Source organism: Thermothielavioides terrestris, chromosome 2 (assembly GCF_000226115.1).
Source record: "Thermothielavioides terrestris NRRL 8126 chromosome 2, complete sequence".
Taxonomy (NCBI): domain Eukaryota; kingdom Fungi; phylum Ascomycota; class Sordariomycetes; order Sordariales; family Chaetomiaceae; genus Thermothielavioides; species Thermothielavioides terrestris.
In genome coordinates this window covers 5,692,255-5,715,695 of record NC_016458.1, presented here as the reverse complement: position 1 = coordinate 5,715,695, position 23,441 = coordinate 5,692,255, and the positions used below count along the sequence as shown (strand labels likewise).

Here is a 23,441-nt window from a genome sequence, read left to right as displayed (position 1 = left end):
TTCACCGTCCACGAAAGTTCACTCATGCTCGCGCGCGCTCGCGCGCCAGGCAAGAGCCGAGCTCACTCGGCTGCATGATTGGGCCCCTGTCAGAGCCTGTGTCTTGGCGTGGCAGCGCAGCAGTGCAGCAGCAAATTGGCCAAAGCTCCAGCAAACACTCCACAGCAAGCGGCCAGGGGCTCAGCTGCGGGTCGCAAAAACTTGGGGAACTTCACCCATTATCCTGACACCCCAGACGCATTGCCTGCCCCGAGAAAGGCTTGACTGCAGCGGCAAAATGGCATTCAACCTCACCTACTTCCAGGACCCCATCGATAAGGTCCTCGGCTATTGGAACTCCGTCCCGCAGCAAGCCCAATGGGGTCTGGCCGCCGTTGGCGCCCTCTACCTCGCGCGAGGAGCCCTCTCCTTTCTCCAACTCTTGTTGAACTGCTTCATCCTTAGCGGCACCAATGTAACTACGCCCTGTTTTTCCTAAGGAAGTCATAGCTTGCAGTGCTGACAATGGTTCTATCGACAGCTCCGCAAGTATGGCAAGAAGGGAACCTGGGCCGTCGTCACGGGCGCATCGGACGGTCTAGGCAAGGAGTTCGCATCGCAGCTGGCCGCCAAGGGCTTCAACCTGGTCCTCGTCTCCCGCACGCAATCGAAACTCGACAAACTCGCCCGCGAGTTGACGCTGAGATGGACTGGCTTTCAAGCTAAGACGCTTGCCATGGACTACTCTCGGGACGACGATGCCGACTACGAACGCCTCGCCGAGCTGATCTCGGGCTTGGACGTGGGCATTCTGATCAACAATGTCGGACAGTCCCACAGCATCCCCGTGCCGTTCCTCGAGACGGCGCGCGACGAGCTTCAGAATATCGTCACCATCAACTGCCTTGGCACGCTGAAGACGACGCAGGTCGTCGCGCCGATCCTGGCGAAGCGCAAGAAGGGCCTCATCTTGACCATGGGCTCGTTCGCCGGCGTCATGCCCACGCCGTACCTCGCCACCTACAGCGGCAGCAAGGCCTTCCTGCAGCACTGGAGCAGCGCGCTTGCGTCGGAGCTCAAGCCTCAAGGCGTCGATGTCCACCTCGTCGTCAGCTACCTGGTCACGACTGCCATGAGCAAGGTCCGCCGCACCAGCCTGCTCATCCCAAACCCAGCGCAGTTTGTCCGCTCCGCCCTGGGGAAGGTCGGCCTTAGCAGCACCGAGAGCTTCGCCAACACGTACACGCCGTGGTGGAGCCACGCCATCTTCAAGTGGGTGGTTGAGAACACCGTGGGCGTCGCGAGCGCCTTCACCATCTGGTACAACAAGAGGATGCACGTTGACATCCGCAACCGGGCGCTGCGGAAGGCGGCGAGAGAGGCCAAGAAGCAGTGAGCTCGCAATCATGTGTTTGAGGGGCGGGGCCCATTCATGGTACGGCAAACGAATGTAGCCCATACTTTAGGGACCTGCGGTTTGTGGCAAACCGCAACCAGGACAATAAGGTCGTTAATTTTTGGTCGTTCGAGAATAACTGCTTAGAGAAAAACTGAAATTGTATTGATAATGCGCCATTCTTCCCTTGCCACAGAGAGCCCATTCAATGCCTCTCATCACTGAGCATCAATCATCAATTCATGCGCTCCCGTGAATAGGAGCTCTGGGCAAAAGAATAAGTAACAGCCGGGGCTGATTGGACCGGTGTCCGCTAGTCCACTTGCCCGATACGGTTTAGCTCACCCTGCCATTCACTACTGCAATTGAGCATCCAACCCCAGCGCGTCCCACGCGTCAGCGCCCAGCAAATGCTCGCTAACAAATCGTCCAGCTCCAAAAATTGTTGATGGCCAGCCTCTTGTGAGCCCGGTTTCCCTCTCGCCATTGCTGCACCAAGTCCCCACATTCCCGACACCATCATCTTCCTGTTGCCTTTGCAACAGCATTGGTAGCTTGCCAGCTTGGTTCTGGGGTCGCTTTGATGGTGCAACTGCCGTAGCACGCGACCTGCAGGTAGTCGGCGCCGGCACAAACGGCGGGGAGGAGCTCTCGTCCAAGCAATTGCGAGCGCGCCCCGGCGCTGAAATAGCTTCAACCTCCCGCTGCGGTCTCAAGCGCCCCCCTCTCCGTCCGTGGTTGCGCCTCAAGCTCAACGGAGCCCCCCGAGATCCGCCGCCATGAACCCAGCCACGCCGATGCGCCCGATTCCCGGCGCCTTCGTCAACACACCTGCGCCGGGCCCAAATACAGTCAGGCGCCGACTCTTCGAGGAGGCAGCGGGTGCTGGGGCCCCGCGCACAATGGTCAGCGCATCAGGGCCGGTTGTGAGCACTCTTGGCTCGGGCCAGCCAGACGCTCCTCCCGGCATGATTGCCCCTTCACAGGCCCGCGAAGAACTGCCGCCGGTTGCGAAGGCCGCCCAGGTCGTCAACCAGACGCTGCAGCTCGACGAGAGCTACCCCGACTTGGATTCCTATTGCAGACGTATGTCCCGACTTCGTACACAGGTCTTCGTCGTTCTCGTAGCGCGTACGGAGCCTGAGACTGACAACTCACCTCGTTCACAGCCGGCGCGTCTTCCGACTACAACCTCCAGTTTCCCGATTCTCCGTGGGCACCCTTTCACAAGGTGTCGATGTATCAGATCCCCGACCAGGTGTTTGAGCGACTGAACCAGAGCGCCGTCTCAACAAGGATCGGCTTGTTTGCGAGCATCAACTACGCCTGGGCTTCGATCGACAACTCGCTCTTCCTGTGGGACTACACACATCCTGACCCCGAGCTCATCGGCTACGAGGAAGCCACCCACACCATCACCGCCGTCGCTCTTGTGCCCCCCAAGCCAGGCGTGTTCGTCAGCTCGATTACCCACATATTGGTTGTGGCGACCACCACCGAAATCATCCTGCTCGGCGTCTCTGCTGCTCCCACGCCCTCCGGTTCGAAGACGGTCACGCTGTACCAGACCAAGATGTCGGTCCATCGGGGAGGAAGCGACGTCAGTTACATCGTCGGCACCGCAACAGGTCGCATCTTTCTCGGCGGCTCGACGGACACGGACATCCACGAGCTTTTCTACCAACAGGAAGAGAGGTGGTTCTCGAGCAGGTGCAGCAAGATCAACCACACGCACCCGGGGTGGTCGTCGGTCGTTCCCGTGCTGCCATTCGGCCAGCGGCAACAGGAGTGGCTGATTGGCCTTGTCGTTGACGACACCCGGAATCTGTTATATTCGCTCTCCAACCGCTCGACCATCCGGACGTATCACATGGAGTCGCCCGAGAAGCTTATCAGGGTGATCGAGAAAGACAAGACAAGCTGTCTGCGCGATTTCGCCCACATGGCCGACCGATCGCCGCTCTTTACCGACCAGACGAACATCGTCTCCTTAAGCCCCATCCCCGCCACCGAAGCCTCGAAGCTGCACCTGATGGCTCTCACAAACACTGGCTGCCGCCTCTTCCTCAGCGCCACCAGCTCTGCTTCGTACACCCTAGGGGGCTCCACAAGTCTCGCGCCGCAGAGCATGCAGCTCCAATTCGTCAAGTTTCCGCCCAAGGAACTGACCTCCTCCCGCAGCAGAGCCTCGACAGACCAGGGAAGCGAACCGCCGGTGGATAAGACCTCGCGAGCCCTCGACCCCAGTGGGTTTGGTGTGCGGTTCGCGCCCGGCTATTTCTTCGACGTCGTCCGCAAGCAAGCCAGCGAGGATGCCCTCTTCGTGTCTGCCCCGGACACGGGCAAGATCAAATCCACCACGCTCACGTCGACTCTGAAATACTTCGAGCAGGGGACGTGGATCGACTTGCCGACTGGCAACCGGATACTCGAGGTCGGCTTGACGACCGCCCCTTTCTCTGCAGCGAATCAACCTCTGGGCTTCGGCAACGAGCTTGCCGTCCAGTTCGACAAAGCTCCGGGGGAGTTCGCGGTGCTCACTAACACTGGAGTCCACGTGGTTCGCCGGAGGAGACTTGTTGATATTTTCGCTGATGCTCTGAGGACTTGTTCGGGCGAGGAAGACCTCGAGAAACACGTGCGCCAGTTCATCGCCCAGTACGGCCGCGTCGAGACAATATCGGCCGCCCTGGCTGTGGCTTGCGGCCACGGTAGCGACTTGCGGACCGGCGCTGGCAGGGCGGCGGACCACAAGACCGAAAACCTGGCACGCATGGCTTTTGTGGAGTACGGCGGTCAACCGAGGCTCGCCGAGTTGGACGGGAAGCAGGCCGTTTCCGAGGTCGTGCAGTTGTCCTCGCGTCACGACGCCCTAGCCCTGTACCTCACTCGCCTGATCAGGATGCTGTGGAAATCGAAGGTTGTCACGACGAAGACAGATGCTTCGAAGGGCTCCCTGGCCGTCTCCTCAACCATCCCCACTGCGAAGCTTGTCGCGATCCAAGAGAACGTCGAGAGGTTGCGGAATTTCCTAGAAACGAACAAGAGCACGATCCAGGGGCTCGCCGGCCCGTCAGAACGTCTTTTCAGCAGGCAAGATGAGATTGCCAACCAGAAGGAGCATCAGGCTCTGCACGCGCTACGGAAACTGATGGAGAGCGTCTCCGAAGGCATCTCGTTCGTCCTGATGCTGTTCGACGAGCGGGTCTCGGACATCTACGCCCGCCTCGACCCGGGGTCCCAGCAGCAGCTCCGGGACCTGACGTACGAGCAGCTCTTCTCGCAGACCCCCGGAAAAGAGCTTGCCAAGGTGCTGGTCAAGGCGATCGTTAACCGCAACATTGCCAGCGGCGCCAACGTCGAGACCGTCGCGGACGCTCTGAGGCGGCGATGCGGAAGCTTTTGCTCCCCTGACGACGTCGTCACCTTCAAGGCCCAGGAGCAGCTGCAGCGCGCTAGCGAGCAGGTCCACAATCCCAACATGCTTCGCACCCTCCTGGCCGAGAGCTTGCGCTTGTTCGAGCAGGTCGCCGGTGGTCTTTCTCCGGCTAACCTCCGGAGCGCCGTTGAGCAATATGTCGAGCTCAAATACTACGCTGGTGCAATCCAGCTGTGTCTGGCGGTCGCGCAGCAGAAGGACCGGGGGAACACCGCGCTATCGTGGGTCAATGATGGCAAACCGGCGAACGATGCCCGCCAGAAGGCGTTCGCCGAGCGCAAGGTTTGCTACACCCTGATCCATGAAGTCCTGGACAAGCTCGAGGTTGCGTTTGCCGGCGAGCCGGAGATGGTCGACGGTCGGCCAACCCTCGCGGCAACGAAGCGGATGGAGGCCTACTCGGTAGTCAACGACTCGAGCGACGAGGTGTTCCACTCCGACCTCTATGAATGGTACATCGAGAAGAACTGGACCGACCGTCTCCTTTCCATCGATTCGCCCCATGTCGTCACATATCTGCAGCGGCTGGCAGAGACTAACTACCAACATGCCGAGCTGCTCTGCCGATTCTACACACACCGCAGCCGCTTCTTTGAGGCCGCCCAGGTTCAGGCGACCCTGGCAAAGTCGGACCTGAACATTGGCATCAAGGACCGCATCACGCTGCTCAGCCGCGCCAAGGGCAACGCCAGTGTTAACACCATCGGCGTCAGCCGTCAGCAGCAACAGCTGCTCAACCACGAGGTTACGGAGCTGCTCGAGATTGCGCACATTCAAGACGACTTGCTCGAGCGGCTGAGGGCGGATCCCCGTATCTCCCCAGAGAAGCTGCCCGATATCGAAGAAGCGCTGGATGGACCCGTGAAAAGCGTTACCGAGGTGAGCACCAACCGGCATGGTTTTTAACTTGGCACTCCTCTTTACAGCCCCTCAACTAACTCGGACCACTCCCCAGCTCTACAATGAGTACGCCGACCAAGCAGGCTACTTCGACCTCTGCCTCCTCATCTACCACGCGGCCGACTACCACAACCCGCGCGTCATCATGGACACCTGGCAGCGCCTGATCGAGCAGACGGCCTTCGAGACCGAGCAGCGCCAAGAACACTGGCGCCTCGCCCGGACCGGCCAGCCCCTGCCCGAGGGCGCGCCGCCGCTGACGGGCGAGCCGCCGCTGCCGTACGAGTCCGTGTCGCAGCAGATCCAGCTCATCGCCCACCGCACGTCGCTCGACAGCCTCGTCTTCCCCGTCGACGCCCTCCTGCCCGAGGTCTGCCGCTTCGCCGTCAACCGCGCCCAGGACGAGTCCGTCGGCGCCGACCCCTGCTGGCCCGTCCGCCTGTTCCTCGGCCTCGGCGTGCCCCACGCCCTGGTCGTCCAGGTGCTCGAGAACGTCCTCGACGCCCAGGAGGCCCCCTTCACCGGCCGGCGGCGGAAGGCGGTCGTGCAGTGGATCGCCGCCGCCGTCGAGGCCTGGGTCAGGGAGGTCGAGCGCCGCGCCGCCGGCGCCGTCGCCGGTGGGAAGGTCGGTGCTGCTGGCGCTGGTGGTGGTGGTGTTGGTGGTGGCGCCGGCGGCGCCGGCAGCGAGGGGTTCATCGGCGCGTGGGTCAGCGAGCTGTTGGCGAGGGCGGATGAAGCGCTCGTGCAGATTACCCCGTCCACCGCTGCGGCGGGCGCTGCTGCTGGTGGTGGTGCCGCCAGGGCGGCGGCGGCAAGTTCGGCGGAGGCGGAGGAGCTGCTGGAGCTGAGGAGGATCATTAAGGGGTTGAAGCGGAGCGTGGATGGGATCCTGGGCGGCGAGGGCCTGATTGGGGGCAGCGTGTTCCGGTGAGGCCGAGTGGCGTGAGTGGAGTTGGTTTGGGAAACGGCCGTAAGCTAGCACGCGACCCACGTAAACAGAGAGCGAGAAGCCGAGGGGGATGGGTGCTGGGTGGGAGTTGGGTATCTACCGGATGAGGGGTCTCTTTGTTGGTAGCCTGGCCTGTGCCATTGCCACGGATCACGATTAGAATGGGTTGGTCAGCGGAGCACAGCTGCGGTGTTGTAGCACGGCCGTGCCCGCTGGATGGTGAGGTAGAATATCCATGTTTGTATGTACGTAATTATTGGGAAAGGGATTTGGTGATACAGCATGGTTTGTTGTTTGCTTTGCCCACACCGAGATATATGCCGAGGCTTGGGGCGATCCATGGTGTGTTGATACCCTACTCACATGCACTTCACCTTGACGAATATGAGTGTTGTGTAGCAGTCAGAGGCATGGGTGAGTGAGTCAGCGGAGTTTTTGCGGTCTTTACCAGCTCGGGGCCCGCGGCGGTTCTTCTTTTCTGGGGGGCTGCGGCGGGCCTGGCGTTCGCTTTTTCCATGGGTTAACGGGAGTCCCATCCATCCGAGAATCAAACCTAGGGAGTTGTTTCCGTGTAATTGTGTAGCCATGCATACCGATGAAGGTATGTTGTTCATGCCTCGTGTTGTATTGCCAACAACCTACTTCGGATGATGGGGACGAGTCACGAGAGCGTGAACTGAGGGCGTGACTTGATGGCACCGGCTTGAGCCCCAGTTGCAAGCGTTGGCGTGTTCGTTTCTTCTTTGTTCAGTCGTCATCAGATCAGATTCATCCACCGCCGCTGCTTCCGCTCTCACGAGGCTCATCTGATTTCCTCGCGTGGTCACCTGGGTTGCCTACCTCCGCTCTCATGGGGCTCATCTGACTTCCTCCACGGTCACCTGGGCTGTTGACCGTGTTGGGCCCGCAGCAAGTAGATCTCAATTGGGCGCGTTTCCCTTTTCGCGGGCGGCCTGGATCGACATGAAGAGACTCGACCGCTCAGCCTGGCTCAGGCTTAACATGGACTCGACACTAGTTTAGACCTTACAATGATGGATCACGGCTCGACATCTTCCGCTTTGAGACCAGAGATGAAGCAAACACGGAGGACTCTGTTAGTTAGTTACCTGGATGCCTCAACTTCAGTGGCCGGGCTATCCGAGTTCTTGGAGGGTATACGTCGGGTCGAGGACCAGTGCAATACGCAAGCACCGTCTCGAACAATATATGTCAGGGCCCGCACAACCCTCAACACGAAAAAACGGATGCTGCATGTGTTGGGCAGTCTCTGTCCCGGCGGACACAGGACCATCAAGTCTAGTCGGAAGACAACCCGTTTCCATCGCAGACGGACCGTAGGAGGTTGATTAGCAAGGTCATGGTGTTGGCGGCCGCAATTACCTAACAGTAGGCGTGGCTACCTAGGATGATCTGACTGTTCATTACAGTGGAGTTACGACGGTATTCACTAGCTGTTGGCTCATAGTTCTCACGCCCAATCCATCGCCCTCATATCGTGAATGCGGTCGGGATGTGTCTGGGCCCCAGATTACCAGTTCCACTATCATGCCCTCCTAGTGAACAGTGTGCTGTATAGTATGGGCGAGATGCGGTCCATGGCAAGAATGAGCTCTGGGTGCGTCTCGGTACAGCTAAACGTTGATTAACCCTCGGTGGAAGCCGCGGCATGCACCCGCTGTCGACAAAGACCCAGAAGCGAATGACTGCGTTTGTGCCCCCGGCTGCAGGTGAGCACCTATGCACGGTGTCGGAAGCCATTTAGCGGTAGGCTCGCTGGTGATAATTGGTAGGGCGGCGTGACCACAGCATCGCGTTCTCAGTTGAAAAGCTCGCTGATGTGAGTCGGAGGAGGTTCTGCACGTATGCTGCGCATTGAATAAATAGAGCGGCAGCAGGAGGGCGGTTGGCACTACAGAATGCCGAGTTCGACTGAGACGGCTCGCTGTAAGGGACAGCAAATGTGCAGGTCCGGAGACCAGGTTAATTAAATTAATATACAAAATTGGAGGGCAGGGCTGACGAGTGGTATGGATGACTAGCTTCCTGGTTTCCATGCAAGAATAGGTAGAAAAGGTGTCGTGCTCCCGTTGGCTCGCTCGAGGCAAACAAGAGCCCAGAATGACCAGCGAGGCCATCAATTTCGCGGCAACCGAGGCAGGATGGCGGCTTTCTTGTGGATGCCAGAGGAAAAGAGCCAAGACCTTGAACCCAAGCACGTTCCGGGAGGTGCCGGGGAAGCAACGTGTGCATTGCAGTCCGGACGAGAGCTCGTTTAGAGTTCCGCGGGTGGAATGTGGATAAATGGCCTCCCACTTTATACTTGAAACGGTTATTGGGCGGCCGCGCGGAAGGTGCCTGTGTGGTCCAAATTCCGGGCCGGCACATCATAGGTTGGGGCGACGCAACCGTTATGCCGGCAGCAAGCAGCTGATAACCGCTTGAGATTCCTCTGGCCAGCTGTGTTCCTTACTGTACCTTGGCATGTGTCTGGCAGCAGTCTATGAATTTTATCCACTCACTAGTGTACAGGTGCCTACCGGAGAAGGAAACCACGCTGCGGAGTTCCGCAATTCATTGGTGGAACCGGCTCTGATCCTGGACTCTTACAGCCTGCCATATCAGTTTTTCGCGTGGGCTCGATAAATTGGGAACGGAGTATGACACCCTGCACGGCTGATTTCTGGTTTCTTGCTTCCGGAGGTGTCATGCTCAGCCCGCCGGAGAGAGACCGAGGCCGTTCTAAAACCAGAAGTGCAGCCAGCTTGGGATGGGACATAGCTTGGTAGGTAGGGGGCATCGTGATTGTCCCAAGCGTAATTGCATGTTCTGGATCTCGACTTGATTGTTCAAGTCCTCCTCTGCTGCTTGGCCTTCTCGAGCAGACAGTGTAACCGCCTCCTGGGCGAAGGCCGTCCGGAGCTTCCCCTTTTACACTAGTTAACTTCTCCATCGTGCGTGTTGTTATTGCTCCTTTTGCAGATCATTGCCGGGAACTCTCGCATTTGAACCCCAGTTCCCCAATTCACCCCGGCCCCTCATTCCCGGGTCGTCGTTAAAGAGGTCCCGCCAAGACTAATTTCGGAACCTACCGCTTACAAGTATTTACAAATCGCCAAGGCCACGACGACTTCGAGCAACATCGACAACGAAGAATCGCAAAGACTCGTAGCAACAACTTCGCAAAACCTCAACCAAATCGAAAGAAAAGAAAACGAAGTTAACCCGCACCCTAACCTTGACCCGCACCCTAACCTTAACTAGAATCCTAACCAGCGGGGGGCTGGCGCCGCCCCCCGTGCCCTTGGCAAACTAACCCTTGGCGATAGAGCAAACGCCTTGGCGATCGGGGTTGTGTAAAAACGTTGTAAAAACATTGCCGACAATTGGCCGAAATTAGTCTTGGCGGGACCTCTTTAACGTCTACCCATTCCCGGTGTCCAGGTTACCCACACTTCTCCGTCATTCCCGACGGAACTCATATTTCCACGTTGCATTCCACTGCATCGGCCGGACGACATAGTTAGTACCACAGTAGCCACGTCCCGGGACACTGGGCTCGTTCTTTCCTCCCCTCGCTCCGAATCCCCACGCCCTTTCCCTGGTTGAGCATTGCGCCCCCGAGCCTCCGAGGAGCGATCCTTTCTCATCCCATTTCTGGCTCCTTCCCCGGTTTCCCCTAGTGAGCTTGGGTCGCGACCCTCCCATTCACCGCGCTCGTTAATAACTTGCATGCGCGTCATCAGACGAAGACGCCAACCTAGGTTCCATTTCCCCCTTGCATTCCTTTGTGCGAGAAAGTGCCTGCAGTTAAGGCCATTGAATCGAGCAGCGAAAGCGACCAACTGACCACTGCCACCTGCCAACTGCTGCTCCTTCCTGCTTCCATTCTATAAATTCTACGCAGTACAAGCGACCATCGCACACACAACTCCAATCGCCAATTCACTTTCACAAACCACATCCACAACCACGACCATCGATCGCCCATTCAGTTTTCCCAAACAAAGCCAAGAACAGCGACCATCGATCGCCCATTCCAGGATCGACAGCTCTGACCTCAATCGATCTGCACAACCCCTCACTGCGATCTGCATAACTCCCCACTTCCAGACAACATGAAGGCATGTCTCAGCATGGCATCTCCTCCTCCTCTTTCTATTTAGCCACGGCACGGTCTTGTTTTGATCCAGGAAGAAGAATGCTAACTATCGCGCCAGGTCTTTGCCGTTCTCGCCACCGGCGCTCTGCTGTTCCTCTCGCAGACGCTCGCTGCGCCTGTGGCCGATAGCGAGACCGATAACACCACCAACGGCGGCCAGAAGCCGGGAACCCTCTCGACGGCGGCCAACTGGGGCTCGCCCCAGTGCAAGTCGGCCGCCCTCTACGACCTGTGCACTGCCGCCAATGCCGGTGCCTACTGCGACGCCACCGGCTTCCACAACAACTTCATGGATAGCTGCCACGGCGTCTGCTGGTGCGCGTAAGCATAGCCCAAGGGATATGCTGGAGTAGGAGGATGTCGGGCTAGGGAAATCCACGGAGGCCGGGGAACGGAAGCGATGGAGCGCAATCCGGGACCTATCATCATCTAAGGAGGGCAAGGGAGGGGATCGGAAGCAAGATAACCTTGCCCGAGGATTTAGGTACATACATGGCCCAGTGGCGAATCTAGCTTTGTGGACATGGACCTCACTATTGCTGTCGCGTTGTGCTTTGTTGTTGTTGTTGTTGTTCGCGCTTAACGTCCGGTGTGGGGCCACGCAGTGAGATGACTGCGGCATATGTGAATGGATATGCTGTTACGAGCTGAATACAGACAAAAAGAGGAGCTCCCCCTCGTACAATCCATACATCGACTCTAATTGTAGGGCACCTTTGGCGGCGTGCCAGCCACCACCCATGTTAGCCGCTTCCCTCCCCTTCATTCAGGAGGGCATGCGAGCCTAGCGTTAGCCAAGGCTCCTGCCTGCCCACCCGCCTTCGCGGGGTGGCTCGTCTGAATCGCCCTCCCGGGCAGGTGCAACGTGTATGGGATCACCGTTCCTCATGAACCCCAGGTAGTTGAACAACTGCACTCTGAGCTTTTTGGAGAACAGCGCGTAGCAGCGTTCCTACTTTTCAAAGCGCATCTGTTGCGAGGAGAGAGATTACAACGACACCAGTTTGAGGAAATGCCTGTGAGTATCTACTTCAAATTGTCTCTCATCATCTCACTGACATATTTCCAACGTAGAGTTGTAGCACCATCCCGGAGCCAAAACGCCCCGGACCCATCGCCTTCTCAGCAACGTTGCCAATGCACGTCAGCACAAACCAATTAGACGTCCAACGCACGCCGCTTTGGCGCACAGATACACTAGTGCAGTTCAGCGGAGAGAGTCACCTCGCAGCAGCACCAGCACCATCACAACCATGATCATCATGATGACACCCGTGACCTGGCTGCCGAGACAGACACCGCGCGGCCGCCGACCCGCTGCACAAGCCTGTCTCCCAGCGCGGCGATGGACGCCTCGAACTCCTCAAACGAGCCCACGTCCCATGCGGCGCCGTCGGCGCCCGGCACGGCCTCTGACCCGGCGAAGGCCAGGTACAGCACGTCGGTGGCGTCGTGGCCATTGTTGCCGCTCATGGACGAACCGAAGCACGCCGTCGCCAGGGCGATCGATGCCTCGCCTACCATTGGCTTGGCGCCGTCGTCCCCGTTGGTGTCGCCCCAGATGGCATAGAGCTGATTTTCGTTTTCGATCGTAGCATGTTAGAGACATACTTACACGACAAGAGGGTTATTCTTAAAGAGGTCCCGCCAAGACTAATTTCGGAACCTGCCGCTTACAAGTATTTACAAATTGCCGCGAGGGAGCGGGGTCGCCACGACTTCGAGCAACATCAACAACGAAGAATTGCAAAGACTCGTAGCAGCAACTTCGTAAAACCTCAACCAAATTGAAAAAAAAAGAAAACGAAGTTAACCCGCACCCTAACCTTGACCCTCACCCTAACCATAACCCTTACCCTAACTAGCGGGGGGCTGGCGCCGCCCCCCGCACCCCCGGCGAACTAACCCGTGGCTAACCCGTGGCGATAGTGCAAACCCCTTGGCGGTCTTGGCGGGGTACTGACGCTGTAAAAACATTGCCGACAATTGGCCGAAATTAGTCTTGGCGGGACCTCTTTAAGATCCAGCGACAAGAGGCCATTGAAGAGGACGGACAAACCCCGGGGAGGGAGGAGGAGGGGGGAGAAAGACGCATACCAACTGGTCACCGCAGACCACCGCCACGACCGACAACGGCTCGACGCCGTACGCGCGCGGATCGAACGTCTTCCAGCCCGGCTTGGACCCTTCGTTACCGAACACGACGTACGGGTGCACGAACGGGTCGAGGTCGGCGATGCCCCTCCCGTAGCCCGCCACCGTCGACCGGAACGCCGTCTCGCCCTGCGTGTCGGTGCTGCTGTTGCACCGCCCGTCGTCGCTGCCCGCGCGCTGCGCCCCGTCGCAGTCGACGTCCATATCTGCGAGCGCGCCGCCCACGCCCTGGATATAGACCACGTTGTAGTCGCTCAGGTGGTCGCCGCAGTAGGAGAAGGCTGGGACGGGCGTGTTAGCTCCGGGAGGGAGAGGGGGTTTTCCGGGTGCGGGCGCTGGGTTTGATTCACATACTGTCCGGGCCATCGTCGGAGGCGTAGAAGCCCGTCGCTAGCTTGTTACAGCAGCTCCCTGCGGCCCCGAGTGAGTTGTAGAAGCTCCGGATAGTGGCGGGCACTTCGCGGGCGGATACGGCAGCGGCACCTAGTAGGGCCTGCAGGAGGACGCGGTTGCGCATCTCGGATGGTACAACGGACAACCCGTGAGAACTTTGACCTTGGAAACTTAGGCGATTCGACAAGTCGTCGTGGAGCGCGAGAGGGCTGGAGTTTATACGCCACTCGGCGGACCAGGGATCTCCCCACCAATGGAAGCAGCTGACGCTCTGAGACACTTGGCTGCATTGAATCTCCTTTCCAACCTTCCCAAATAGGTACCTATGAAGGGCCAACGTCGGGCGGTGTCCACCAAGGGCGGCATGTGGTGCTTGGCAGTAGGGGGTTAAAATTAAGGTACACATAGTGTAACAATGAGCGGTCTAAATGAGCTCTCTGGTACGACGGTCAATGCCACGATGCACGGGGAGTGAGGGCGGAAGCCTCGGCTACCCACCTCAAGCTCACAGAACTCGGGGTAGTCGCTTAAGGTTATTTTGGCTCACCTATCACTTGCACACTGCATACTGCAGTGATCCGTATTTGTGGCAAGCTCAAGCTAACGCACCCCAAGATGGATAACCTCTAGTCGTTAATGTCGTAGGTAGTGCTTCTTCTTGGCCTCCATCCACAACGGAAGATTGAGGCTTACATGCGCCACAGCGATCTGCAAATAACTACCTAGGTAGTTACGGACTGCACGCCAAGATCGAGCGCTGCCCTGATCTCTACTTCCACTTTCGAGAAGGCCCGTATCGTCTCGCGTAATCTGAATCTGGGAACCTAGTTCACAGCAGCCCGCAATGTCACGGCAGCAGGAAAAATGATGAACATCGAGTGGGAAACGAGGAATCCTGGCTGGATGCCAAACCGTCGAGGGATCAAGGTCACGTATTCTGTAGTTAACATCGATTCCGCCCAAGAGCTGGAAACCGAAGGAAAATGACCCTGAAACCTAAACATTAGCCCATACACCTGGATTCAAGCTGCCCGGCAGAGCAACGATGCAAACTGGGTTGACAACGGGGATGAGAACATCGAGGAAGCTTGATTAGAGGGAGGAGAGTGAGCAGGTTCGTCGGCCCACTTTCTGACCTCCGACTACACACGGCAAGGTGACTCAAATACCCCGACCAGGCCTTTGGCCCTTTGCCATTCCGATGGCGCTCCGATGCCAGTCTTCCAGTCTTTGACCGTCACGAACCGAGCCCCGCCCCCAACTTGATGTGTGGCATTGCGGTCTCCAACAGACTCGAGCATTGCCCAACCTGGAAACACTGGACCAATTCGATGCTCGGCAAAGGATCGCGCAACATCACCAGAACAGCTTCACATCGAGGAAAAGATTGATTCTGCCAGGCCAATTTGTGTCTCTCAATCTCATCACCTGAAACCCATCGGAAGTGCTCTAAAGCCACTAAATTGGACGGCTCCGGCTACAATTGCTGCAGAGTGATGAATAGGGGACGGCTTTAGTAAGCCAAGTGTCAGCATGACGAACTTGGGCGTCATTCTATGGACAGACCGTAACCAGCTTAGAAATACAGAGAGATGACTCAAAGTCGAATTGCAGTATTTAGAGGACCATTTTTCAAAGCTGTTAGTATCCGTCGCAATCCGGAAGCCAGATTTTGCGTACGGGCTCTCTGGACAACCAAATCCTATTGACGAACCAAGAAGAATCACCTTTGACTGTGACCAAACATGGCCTCTCATGCCACGGATGCCATCGCCGAGCACGGGTGGACCGCCGTGCCCGCCGACGCCAACTCCATTTTCAAAGGCCGACCCTACCTGCACAAGCCGAGCCCGCTCCTCGCCAAAGACATCCACTTCCCTTCCGACGACCCCATCGTAGCCAAAGTCCAACAGTACGCCCGGGAGAACCTCCCTCCGCAGACGTACAACCACTCGATGCGCGTCTTCTACTGGGGTAAATGAATAAACCACCCGTTTCCATGCTCCTACCCCCCTTCCCCAAAGTTCCCGAACCAACCTAACACCACCCATCCAACCCAGCAACGGCAATCCTCACGACGCAATTCCCCTCGCACGCAGAGACGCTCTCGCCCTCCACGCTCGCCCTGACAGCGCTGCTGCACGACATCGGCACGGCGCCGCACCACCTGCGCTCGACGCTGCTCTCCTTCGAGTTCCACGGCGCCATCACGGCGCTACACCTGCTCTCCTCGCCGGAGCACGGCGCCCCCGCCGCGCAGGCGGAGGCCGTGTGCGAGGCCATCATCCGGCACCAGGACCTGGGCGCGCAGGGCACCATCACGCTGCTGGGCCAGCTGATCCAGCTGGCGACCGTGTACGACAACGTCGGCGCGCGGCCGTACCTGGTGCACGAGGCGACGAGGGCGGACGTGAACCGGGCATTTCCGCGGGACGGGTGGGGGCGGTGCTTTGCGGCGACGGTGAGGGAGGAGGTGAGGCTCAAGCCGTGGGCGCACTCGACGCATCTGGGAGGGGCGTCGGGGGAGGTGTTTGCCAATGCGGTGGAGGGGAATCTGTTGATGGGCGAGGGGGAGGATGACTGAGTGGAAGCGGTTGGGATGGGGGAGGGAGTTGGAGTTGTAAATCTGCCGTGTCTCTTTGCGGCGGATTCTAATATAGGTAATAAGTTCTATCAATCCCATATCCAGCTTATCGCCCGTATCCAACCTCTCTTTTTGCTCTCGGCCGGCTCTGGGTAGTATTCCTCTGCCCGTGCCAAGGCCTCCTCTAGCGGGATCTTGTCCAGAGACACGATCTTGGTCTTGCGGAAGAACTTCCAGAATAGGTACGCTGTAATCATGATGGGAATGTCCCTAGCACGGCGTTAGCTGGGGCCTAAAATTGGGACCTGGAAACGGGGGCTTACAGGTATGCCGAGACAAACGTCGCTGCGTCCCAGTTGCCTGTGGTAAACACGCTGAAGCCGCTGGTCAGGAGAATGATGATGCACATGCAAAATCCAGCCCAGGACGAGTATTCTGGTATAGGTTAGTTAAACCCTGCTCGAAAGGGTCTGAGTCCCAAGAGCCACTCACTGGTCCATCCGTTATGCCACGGCAGCCTGCTGACGTCAAGCCCTTGCCGTTTCATCGCCTGCAGCAACCGAATATGGTTCAGCAGGATCGACGACCACGAGACGAGCACTCCGGCGGCCGTCAGCGACACCAGCCACCAGAACACCGTGATGGCGGCCTCCGAGAGGCTCATGAAGCTCAGAAACATGAACGCGGTAAACAGCAGGACACACACATATGGCGTGCCCCAGCTCGTCGTCCTCAGAAAGATCTTGGGGGCCTGCCCCTTAAGCGCCAGCCCGTACAGCACTCGCGTGCCGGCCAGCAGAGCCTGATTGGACGCCGACCACGCCGAGGTGATGACGACGGCGTTGACCACGGACGGGATGGCGGATATCCCCGCCTGCGAAGCGGCAATGACGAACGGACTCTGCGCCACCGAGCTGCCGGACCCGTCCAGCCGCGGGTCGTTGCTCGGGACGAGCATGCCGACCACCAGCACGGCCAGCAAATAGAAGATGACGACGCGCGCAAAGACGCGCTTGCAGGCTCGGGGGATCGCCTCGCGCGGGTTCTGCGTCTCCGCCGCCGCCATGGCCAGCGATTCGACGCCCGCGAACGAGAACACGGCCCCCGTCATGACCGCCCAGAAGCCCAGAAACTCCCCCCACCTCCCCGTTGCGATGTACTCGACAAACGGTCCCGGGTCCCGCCAGTACCGAAACCCGATCCTCTCCGTGCCGGGCACCCCGCCAAGGTTGATCACCAGGCCCAGCAGGATCAAAAACACCACCAAGGCAATCTTGACCGCCGCAAACACGAACTCGACCTCCCCAAACACCCGCACAAACGCCATGCCCACCCCGACCGTCAAGACTATAAACACCACGAGCACCCAGGCGGCCTGCACATCCTCCCACCAGAACCTCACGAGCACCACGACGGCGGTCGCCTCGCTCGGGATGCTCAGCAAGTTCCCGTACACCAAATTCCAGCCGACGGCGAAGCCCCAAGCCGGGTCGACGAGGGTCTCGGCGTGGCGCACGAAGGAGCCGGTGACGGGCATGAGCGCGGCGACCTCGCCGAGGGCGAACTGCACGGCGCAGACGACCAGGCTGATGACGGCGTAGCCGAGCAGCGCGCCCAGCGGCCCCCCGTCCTGCACCGCGCCGCCCAGCCCCAGGAACAGCCCCGTGCCGATGGAGCCGGCGATGCCCAGCATGGAGAGGTGGCGCTGGGCCAGGCCGCGGTGCAGCGCGCGGGACTCGAGCGAGGTGGGGAGGTCGGTGTTTTCTTCTTCGGGGCCATTTTCGGGGTTGGGTGAGGAATTGGGGTTGGGGTGGATGGTGGGGATGGCGGTGGTGCTGGTTTTGGCCGGAGGCTTGAGGATGGCGTGGGTGGATGCCGTGGTTGAAAAGGCCGCCTCGAGGTCGGCTTCGTTGATGTCGTCGGCAGCGGTCATGGCGGGCGATTGGGGGGTGGGGAGGGCGGTCTGATCTTCAGCTTCAGAAAGCCCGGCGGTGCCTTGGGAGGAGGGGGCCATTTGGCCTTTTAGTTCCGATCAAGATCCCATCCGCGATGGAGCTCGACCGTGTTCCCTCCGAGCGAGGAGGTGAGGATTTTGCAGCGCTAAGCATGGGTTCGCTGCCAGTTTTGGGAGGTCGCACGGTTGACGCAAGAGGAAGCTGCGATTCCGTGCGGCGAGTGGCCCACTTCGGTATCTCTGGGGTTGCGGCAGCCTGGGTTCGCTGATAAAGCCAATCTCTTGAGACCGTTGTGATCTTTGGGTCGTGAAAGGCTCGCCTCAGCAGTCATCTAGGCACCCAATCTCTCTCGTTACATCTACCCTGGATGTTATGAAGTCAACTGTGTATGTTATGTGCATGGGCAGGCTATATACTCCGTTCACGAGTGACACTCCCCATCTTGACGAGACTTGTGGGCTCTCGTGCTCCTGGGGACGAAAGGGCACACATGCGGACACCCACTAACAGTAATGGTAGTTGCCAACTATCCTGCAACCATTGTCGGGCTTCTTAAGCTTCTGGAAGAAGATTCCCGGGCCGAGTTGCTTGCTCTTGACACACGATGTTACTGCAGAACGCACGCGGGTTGGAGTGGGCAAGTGGAAGGTTGAAGGTTGACTGGGCTCCAGGTTGTGGGGGAGGGGCTGGGCTGTTGCCAAGGTGTTGCCAATGTGCACAGGCCACAAAGTTAAAGCTCCAGTGGGTCCACTGCCTGACTTAGCCTGAACGAGGCCGAGACTTTTCTCAATACCTCTCTGCCTTGACACAACCAGCAACGTAGGAACGTACTTATTATCCTTCTTTCTGCATTCATCAGTTCGGTCTAAAATATCGCGATCTTCTTATCGGCACAACATTCACAAAATCCGCTCTAATTCCTGCACGTCTTCCCCACGAGGCTGACAGGGTCGCTTTGGTTCACGGAGCCCGAGGAACAACCCCACGGAGTGGAAACCTTCCAGTGCGGAGTATTCCGTACTTGGTAGAGGTATTCCATACTCGTCATGTTTTGAGACCCGCAGCGTCGACCGCGACTCCGATGAAGCGCACGACATGGCAGATCACGCCGGCGCGGCCGAGGGCCATCGCGAGCCTCGCCGCTACCCGCTGGATATTCCCCATCTGCCGTTCTGCCGCTACGACCACCGCCGAGTCACAGCCCGAGATATCATGGTTCACCGTCTCATGGCCGCCTTCATGAGTCCTTCTTCTTCGCCCCTGAATCCCGCCGTTTTCGACAGCTGCATGACTTTCCAGGAGGAATTTTCAGCCAGTATGCCTCGCCGTCGTCTCCCCCATGGTGTCGGCGAGCCTGTGGCGAGCGATCTCGAGGTGGTCCAAAGAATGCTTTTCAATGACCCCTCGGAACACTCGCCTGGCGGAATCGGCCCGCTCAAGCCCGTCACCCTCGGCGAGCGCGTCCTGGACCTTGTGATGCTCCACTACTTTGAGACTGCCGCAGCGGCCACGAGGCTATGGATAACTCGCGCCGGGACCCCTCGGATGCCGAATGGCCCCCTCAGCACCCGCGCTAGGACCGCTCTATATGCTGGCAGTCGGAGATCCCTACATATCTGGCTCAGGGAACTTGTAAAACTCCAACCAGGACATGAAGGCATGGAGTGGAATGAGCGGCACATAGCTCACTTGTCCCGGCTTCGCGAAGCCGTCGAGGTGCAAGCCCGGTTGCCCCTGTATGACGGCTGTTCCTGCCTGGCCACCCTGCGCCAGACTGCCGACCTGTCGTTCTCGAGTGTGGATGGGGCGAGGCGAGGACTAGACATCTTACATTGGACCTTCACTCAGCACACGTTCAACATTCCCTTGCCACGGTGGCCCGAGTTCAGCTCCGCCACGAGCCACATGATACACGCTCTCGCCGAAGCCGAACGTCCCATTGGCCCCGGCGAACTCGTACAACGCTTGTTCTTGCCCACTGTGTACTTACTGGACTTGTGTCAAGATGCCGGGTGGGGCCGAAACCGCGCCAACATCTGGGCTGTCGGAAGAGACGAAGGCAGTCCGCGTGGCCGGGATTGGCCCAATAGCAGTCCTCAAGACGCCAGCCGGGGACGGCCGCGGAGGAGATGCGCAAGTGAGCCCCAAGCCGGAAGCTTTGCCATTGGCGTATTTCCTGGCCGGCACTCGGTGCCGCACTGGCCGAGATTGTGGTTCCTGTACCCGCGGATAACGCTATCGCATCTGGACCGGCGATCACGGAGACGCAGCCTCAGCCGGACGCACATCAAAGCCATGTTTGACTGGCACACCAACCTGGGGGCCTCGTGCGAGGCGCCGTCCTGCGACCGGAACCCCCAGCGGCCACCCCGATGTGAGAACTGCAGTTCCCGAGACCACCGCACGAACATGTGCCTGTCTCCTTGCGGTCACTGCGGCGGGCCCAGCCCGACGGCCTCGATGCCGCCTGGCGCCCCCCTATATCCGCAGGATGCCAGTTTCACCCTGTACACGCCCAGTCGAAAACCGCGGCCGGGTCTCTCGCAGAACCCGCACTACGCCCCCGACTGCCCCGTCGCGCGGCACAACCGGTGCAAGTGCGTGCCGTTCCCGACCTTCCACACCGCCGCCGAGTGCGGCATTCCCTGCCGCCGCGCGTGCGGCAACCCGGCCCCGCCGGGCAGCTTCCAGCACCGCAACGCCATGACCTGCCGCGCGCGCTGCTGCATGTGCGGCCTGCGCGGGCACAGCGGCCGCGAGTGCCGGTTCAAGACTTGCCGGTGCGGTGGCGCGCACCTGGGTCAGGACTGCGGGTGGCACCCGACCTGCCGGGTCCGCGGGTGCGACCGGTTCCTGTGCGGCGTCCACTGCCGCGAGTGCGGGAGCACCGAACGGCCGTTCGTAGGCCGTCGGTGCTGGAAGTGCTTGGGGTTTGAGAAGCCTCCGGAGCCGGAGGAGGGCAAGAGTAAGAACAGACAGAGGCGGAAAAAGGCTGAAGGCGAAGGGGAGGAAGGAGCACAGGGACCAGGTGATGAGGCTGGGCACCAAATGGCGACGATCACCGCGCCCACTGCCGAACTCCCGACAGTGGTCACACCGCCGGATAAGGTGGAGCCGGAGCCAGAGCCGGAGCCGGAGCCGGAGCCGGAGCCCGAGAGGGAGTCCCAGTACCGGAGCATCTTCGGCGACCCGCGGGAGCGGAATCCTCCGCGGAGCGGCAGACCAAGAGAGATGTAAAACAGCCAACAGACAACACAAATTGATGGAGTATAGGATTTGGGACCGGACCACATTGGCGCTCAAGTGATACCCCAAGCGCTGGCAGTGTCCCAGCGCAGAAAGCCCTGTGGCGTTGGCAATAGACATGTCACGGAATTTCTGACAGGCGTATGAAGAACGGCCATCGACCATGGTTCATAATTTTTTTCATTGCTGACTCATGAGTAAAGACAAACAGCGGGTCGTGACAAGGAAAGTCTCGTACAAGACACTATGCCATCCAGCAGTCCCAATGCTGGGAATGAAGTCTGCTTCCGCTTCCATGTCGTTTCCGGCCGCCCTGACCTTCGTAACTCCATTTGATGGAACCAACCGATGCAGTTACCGAACCCCCAACACCAACAAGCTAACAAACACCCAATGAGACCCAGTCATATAACCACATTTTGAGGCAGATCTCCCTCTTTCCACTCAGTCCTTCTCCCTTAGTCTCACAAACGCAATGCCAACTCCCGCCTTCCCCGCCCCATGTCCAGGCACGCAAGTAAGTGCCATCAATCAATCAATCAGTCAATCATCATCCTCCCACCCGCCACCAAAACCACCACCACCACCGGCGGCGCCAAACTCATCCACCATCTCAACCTCGACCTTCGTCCCAAGCGCCTCCCGCCCCTGCCGGATCATGCTCAGCAGGCGGGCGTTGAAGGCGTCGACGCGCGCGTCGGCGTCCCGCTCCGCCGCCAGCCGCTGCTTCGCCAGCTGCCGCGCCTCGGCGTCCAGCCGCGGGCTGGCGGCGGCGGCGGCCAGCGCGCTTTTCCTGCGCGCGTGGGTGGGGGCGAACGAGGACGAGGAGGAGGAGGAGGTGGTGGCTGCGGCGGTTGCGGCGGCGGTGGAGGAGGACGAGGCGGTGCTCTGGTTCCGGCGGTGGTGCAGCTTCGAGGGGGAGATGGGTCGGCGGGTTGAGAGGCCGTGGCTTGGGCGGCCTGCTGGGTGGCGGGAGGCGGAGGTTCTAAGGCCGGATGTTGTTGATGTTGTTGTTGTGCCGGGGATGGCGAAGAGGTTCTGGTTGTGAGTGTATTGCGCTGAAGGCTGCACCGGCACCGGGATGCGGCTGGGCGATGGATGGGAAACGGGCGAGGAGCGCGGGGAAGCGAAGCTGGCTGGTTCGCGGGGTGTGAGGCTGGGCGAGCCAGCGTGGGAGATGCGCAACGACGGCCGGGACGCCGAGACGCCACCCGTGAACCGCTGCGACGGCACCGAGATGCGCCGATGGCTGCTAGCGGACGTTTGCGAGTAGTAGCCCGACCGGGGTCTGGCCAAGCCGCTGGGCCTGGCAGCAGCAGCCGCCTTGACCTCGGCAGCAAAGGTTTTCGGTTGTTGGTTGCTAGGCTCGTCCACCACAACCCAGTTCCTTAACTCGTCGTTATTGGCACTGACCTGCCGACGCTTGGCCGCAGGTTGTGGCGTCGAGTCGGGCGAGCTGGCATCGTACAAGTCGGGAGAGTACGGCGTCTGCGCTTGCTGGGCGGTGTAGGCCGGCGCTTCTTGGTCTGTAATCGGGTAGTCTCCTGGAGGATGGAGCGGCGGATCGGACTCCGGGGCCCATGACTCCCCCGTCGTCTCGGTAACCGTTGACCCGTTGGCATCGTACGCTTGGCCGCCTCCCCCTCGGAAGCCCTTGAAAACTGCGCCGGTCTTGCAGAATTCCCACACCTTTCCCACCATGTCCCCTATTGTCTGCAGGCTAAGCAAGGTCCATCCTGCAAAACTGGACGCGGTCGCCGCGACCTTCGCGGGCTGTTGGGTATACGAGCCTTCGGCAGGGGGGTCCGCCTTGGGACCCAGGGCTCTCCTGTAATCGACGTCGGAGTAGACGCTGTCGTCCAACAGACCGTTTTCTGCACCAGCTGCCGCGCTTGCCGGTGTGGTGCTGATTTGCCCCGCCAGCGTATACCTGAACTCCCGAGAGCGCTCTTCTTCCCGACCGTCGTGTGCACCCTCCATACTCATGTGCCAGTCCATGGGGGTCGACTCTCTGGTCGTCGTCCGTTTCCGCTTTGCCGTGCCAGTGGGCTGCGCCGTCGACATGGAGATATCCGAAAAGAGACTGCCGGTTGACTTGGCGAGGTTATAGCTCGATGTGGATGGCGACGGAGGCGGACGGAAGACATCGGCGTGCAGTGGTTGCCCGGGTCTCGTCGAGGAGTCGAGGTCGAACGCCCCGCGGGCCTGAAACTGTGTTGTGAAGGACATGATGGGGTTGGGTTTCGATGACCGACCTGCCGAGCGCAGAGCAGGCTTGTACACG

At 59.5% G+C, this 23,441-nt stretch overlaps 8 protein-coding genes across 8 annotated transcripts; 5 read left to right on the top strand and 3 right to left on the bottom strand.

Moving 5' to 3' along the window:
- Positions 1 to 138: 138 nt before the first annotated feature.
- Positions 139 to 1,655, top strand: THITE_2114503 (uncharacterized protein). The gene is made up of 2 exons (XM_003652703.1): positions 139 to 454; positions 521 to 1,655. Exons 1-2 carry the CDS (start codon positions 278 to 280, stop codon positions 1,373 to 1,375), a joined length of 1,032 nt encoding a protein of 343 aa, XP_003652751.1. The 5' UTR covers positions 139 to 277; the 3' UTR covers positions 1,376 to 1,655.
- A 384-nt stretch (positions 1,656 to 2,039) lies between these two features.
- Positions 2,040 to 6,735, top strand: THITE_2114500 (uncharacterized protein). The gene is made up of 3 exons (XM_003652702.1): positions 2,040 to 2,461; positions 2,545 to 5,693; positions 5,770 to 6,735. The coding sequence occupies exons 1-3, from the start codon at positions 2,155 to 2,157 to the stop codon at positions 6,643 to 6,645; spliced, it is 4,332 nt and encodes a 1,443-aa protein (XP_003652750.1). The 5' UTR covers positions 2,040 to 2,154; the 3' UTR covers positions 6,646 to 6,735.
- Positions 6,736 to 10,417: 3,682 nt separating this feature from the next.
- On the top strand, positions 10,418 to 11,572 carry THITE_2114499 (uncharacterized protein). The gene is made up of 2 exons (XM_003652701.1): positions 10,418 to 10,787; positions 10,884 to 11,572. Exons 1-2 carry the CDS (start codon positions 10,782 to 10,784, stop codon positions 11,148 to 11,150), a joined length of 273 nt encoding a protein of 90 aa, XP_003652749.1. The 5' UTR covers positions 10,418 to 10,781; the 3' UTR covers positions 11,151 to 11,572.
- A 43-nt stretch (positions 11,573 to 11,615) lies between these two features.
- THITE_2143975 (glycoside hydrolase family 75 protein) lies at positions 11,616 to 13,738 on the bottom strand (the record flags this gene model as incomplete). Its single annotated transcript, XM_003652700.1, has 5 exons — positions 11,616 to 11,672; positions 12,125 to 12,397; positions 12,923 to 13,260; positions 13,334 to 13,472; positions 13,727 to 13,738. The coding sequence occupies 5 exons, from the start codon at positions 13,736 to 13,738 to the stop codon at positions 11,616 to 11,618; spliced, it is 819 nt and encodes a 272-aa protein (XP_003652748.1).
- Positions 13,739 to 14,803: 1,065 nt separating this feature from the next.
- Positions 14,804 to 15,734, top strand: THITE_2114496 (uncharacterized protein; the record flags this gene model as incomplete). The annotated part of the gene is made up of 1 exon (XM_003652699.1): positions 14,804 to 15,734. A coding segment is annotated over exon 1 (233 nt), but the record flags the coding sequence as incomplete, so codon positions are not given.
- Positions 15,735 to 18,187, bottom strand: THITE_2114495 (uncharacterized protein). The gene is made up of 3 exons (XM_003652698.1): positions 16,449 to 18,187; positions 16,280 to 16,391; positions 15,735 to 16,226 (listed from the first exon to the last, which is right to left on the bottom strand). Exons 1-3 carry the CDS (start codon positions 17,968 to 17,970, stop codon positions 16,046 to 16,048), a joined length of 1,815 nt encoding a protein of 604 aa, XP_003652746.1. The 5' UTR covers positions 17,971 to 18,187; the 3' UTR covers positions 15,735 to 16,045.
- Positions 18,188 to 18,736: 549 nt separating this feature from the next.
- On the top strand, positions 18,737 to 21,390 carry THITE_2114493 (uncharacterized protein). Its single transcript, XM_003652697.1, has one exon. It carries the CDS (start codon positions 20,321 to 20,323, stop codon positions 21,146 to 21,148), a length of 828 nt encoding a protein of 275 aa, XP_003652745.1. The 5' UTR covers positions 18,737 to 20,320; the 3' UTR covers positions 21,149 to 21,390.
- Positions 21,391 to 22,663: 1,273 nt separating this feature from the next.
- On the bottom strand, positions 22,664 to 23,386 carry THITE_2019147 (uncharacterized protein; the record flags this gene model as incomplete). Its single annotated transcript, XM_003652696.1, has 2 exons — positions 22,664 to 22,985; positions 23,088 to 23,386. Coding segments are annotated over 2 exons (621 nt in total), but the record flags the coding sequence as incomplete, so codon positions are not given.
- Between the last annotated feature and the right edge of the window lie 55 nt (positions 23,387 to 23,441).

Excerpts from the sequence above, each read along its gene's own strand:
- THITE_2114503 (XM_003652703.1), top strand. The coding sequence starts at position 278 with ATGGCATTCAACCTCACCTACTTCCAGGACCCCATCGATAAGGTCCTC. Across the intron at positions 455-520 it reads TCATCCTTAGCGGCACCAAT|CTCCGCAAGTATGGCAAGAA; the intron begins GTAACTACGCCC and ends TTCTATCGACAG.
- THITE_2114500 (XM_003652702.1), top strand. The coding sequence starts at position 2,155 with ATGAACCCAGCCACGCCGATGCGCCCGATTCCCGGCGCCTTCGTCAAC. Across the intron at positions 2,462-2,544 it reads CTTGGATTCCTATTGCAGAC|CCGGCGCGTCTTCCGACTAC; the intron begins GTATGTCCCGAC and ends CCTCGTTCACAG. Across the intron at positions 5,694-5,769 it reads CCGTGAAAAGCGTTACCGAG|CTCTACAATGAGTACGCCGA; the intron begins GTGAGCACCAAC and ends ACCACTCCCCAG.
- THITE_2114495 (XM_003652698.1), bottom strand. The coding sequence starts at position 17,970 with ATGGCCCCCTCCTCCCAAGGCACCGCCGGGCTTTCTGAAGCTGAAGAT. Across the intron at positions 16,392-16,448 it reads GTGGCATAACGGATGGACCA|AATACTCGTCCTGGGCTGGA; the intron begins GTGAGTGGCTCT and ends AACCTATACCAG. Across the intron at positions 16,227-16,279 it reads ACGTTTGTCTCGGCATACCT|GGACATTCCCATCATGATTA; the intron begins GTAAGCCCCCGT and ends ACGCCGTGCTAG.
- THITE_2114493 (XM_003652697.1), top strand. The coding sequence starts at position 20,321 with ATGTGCCTGTCTCCTTGCGGTCACTGCGGCGGGCCCAGCCCGACGGCC.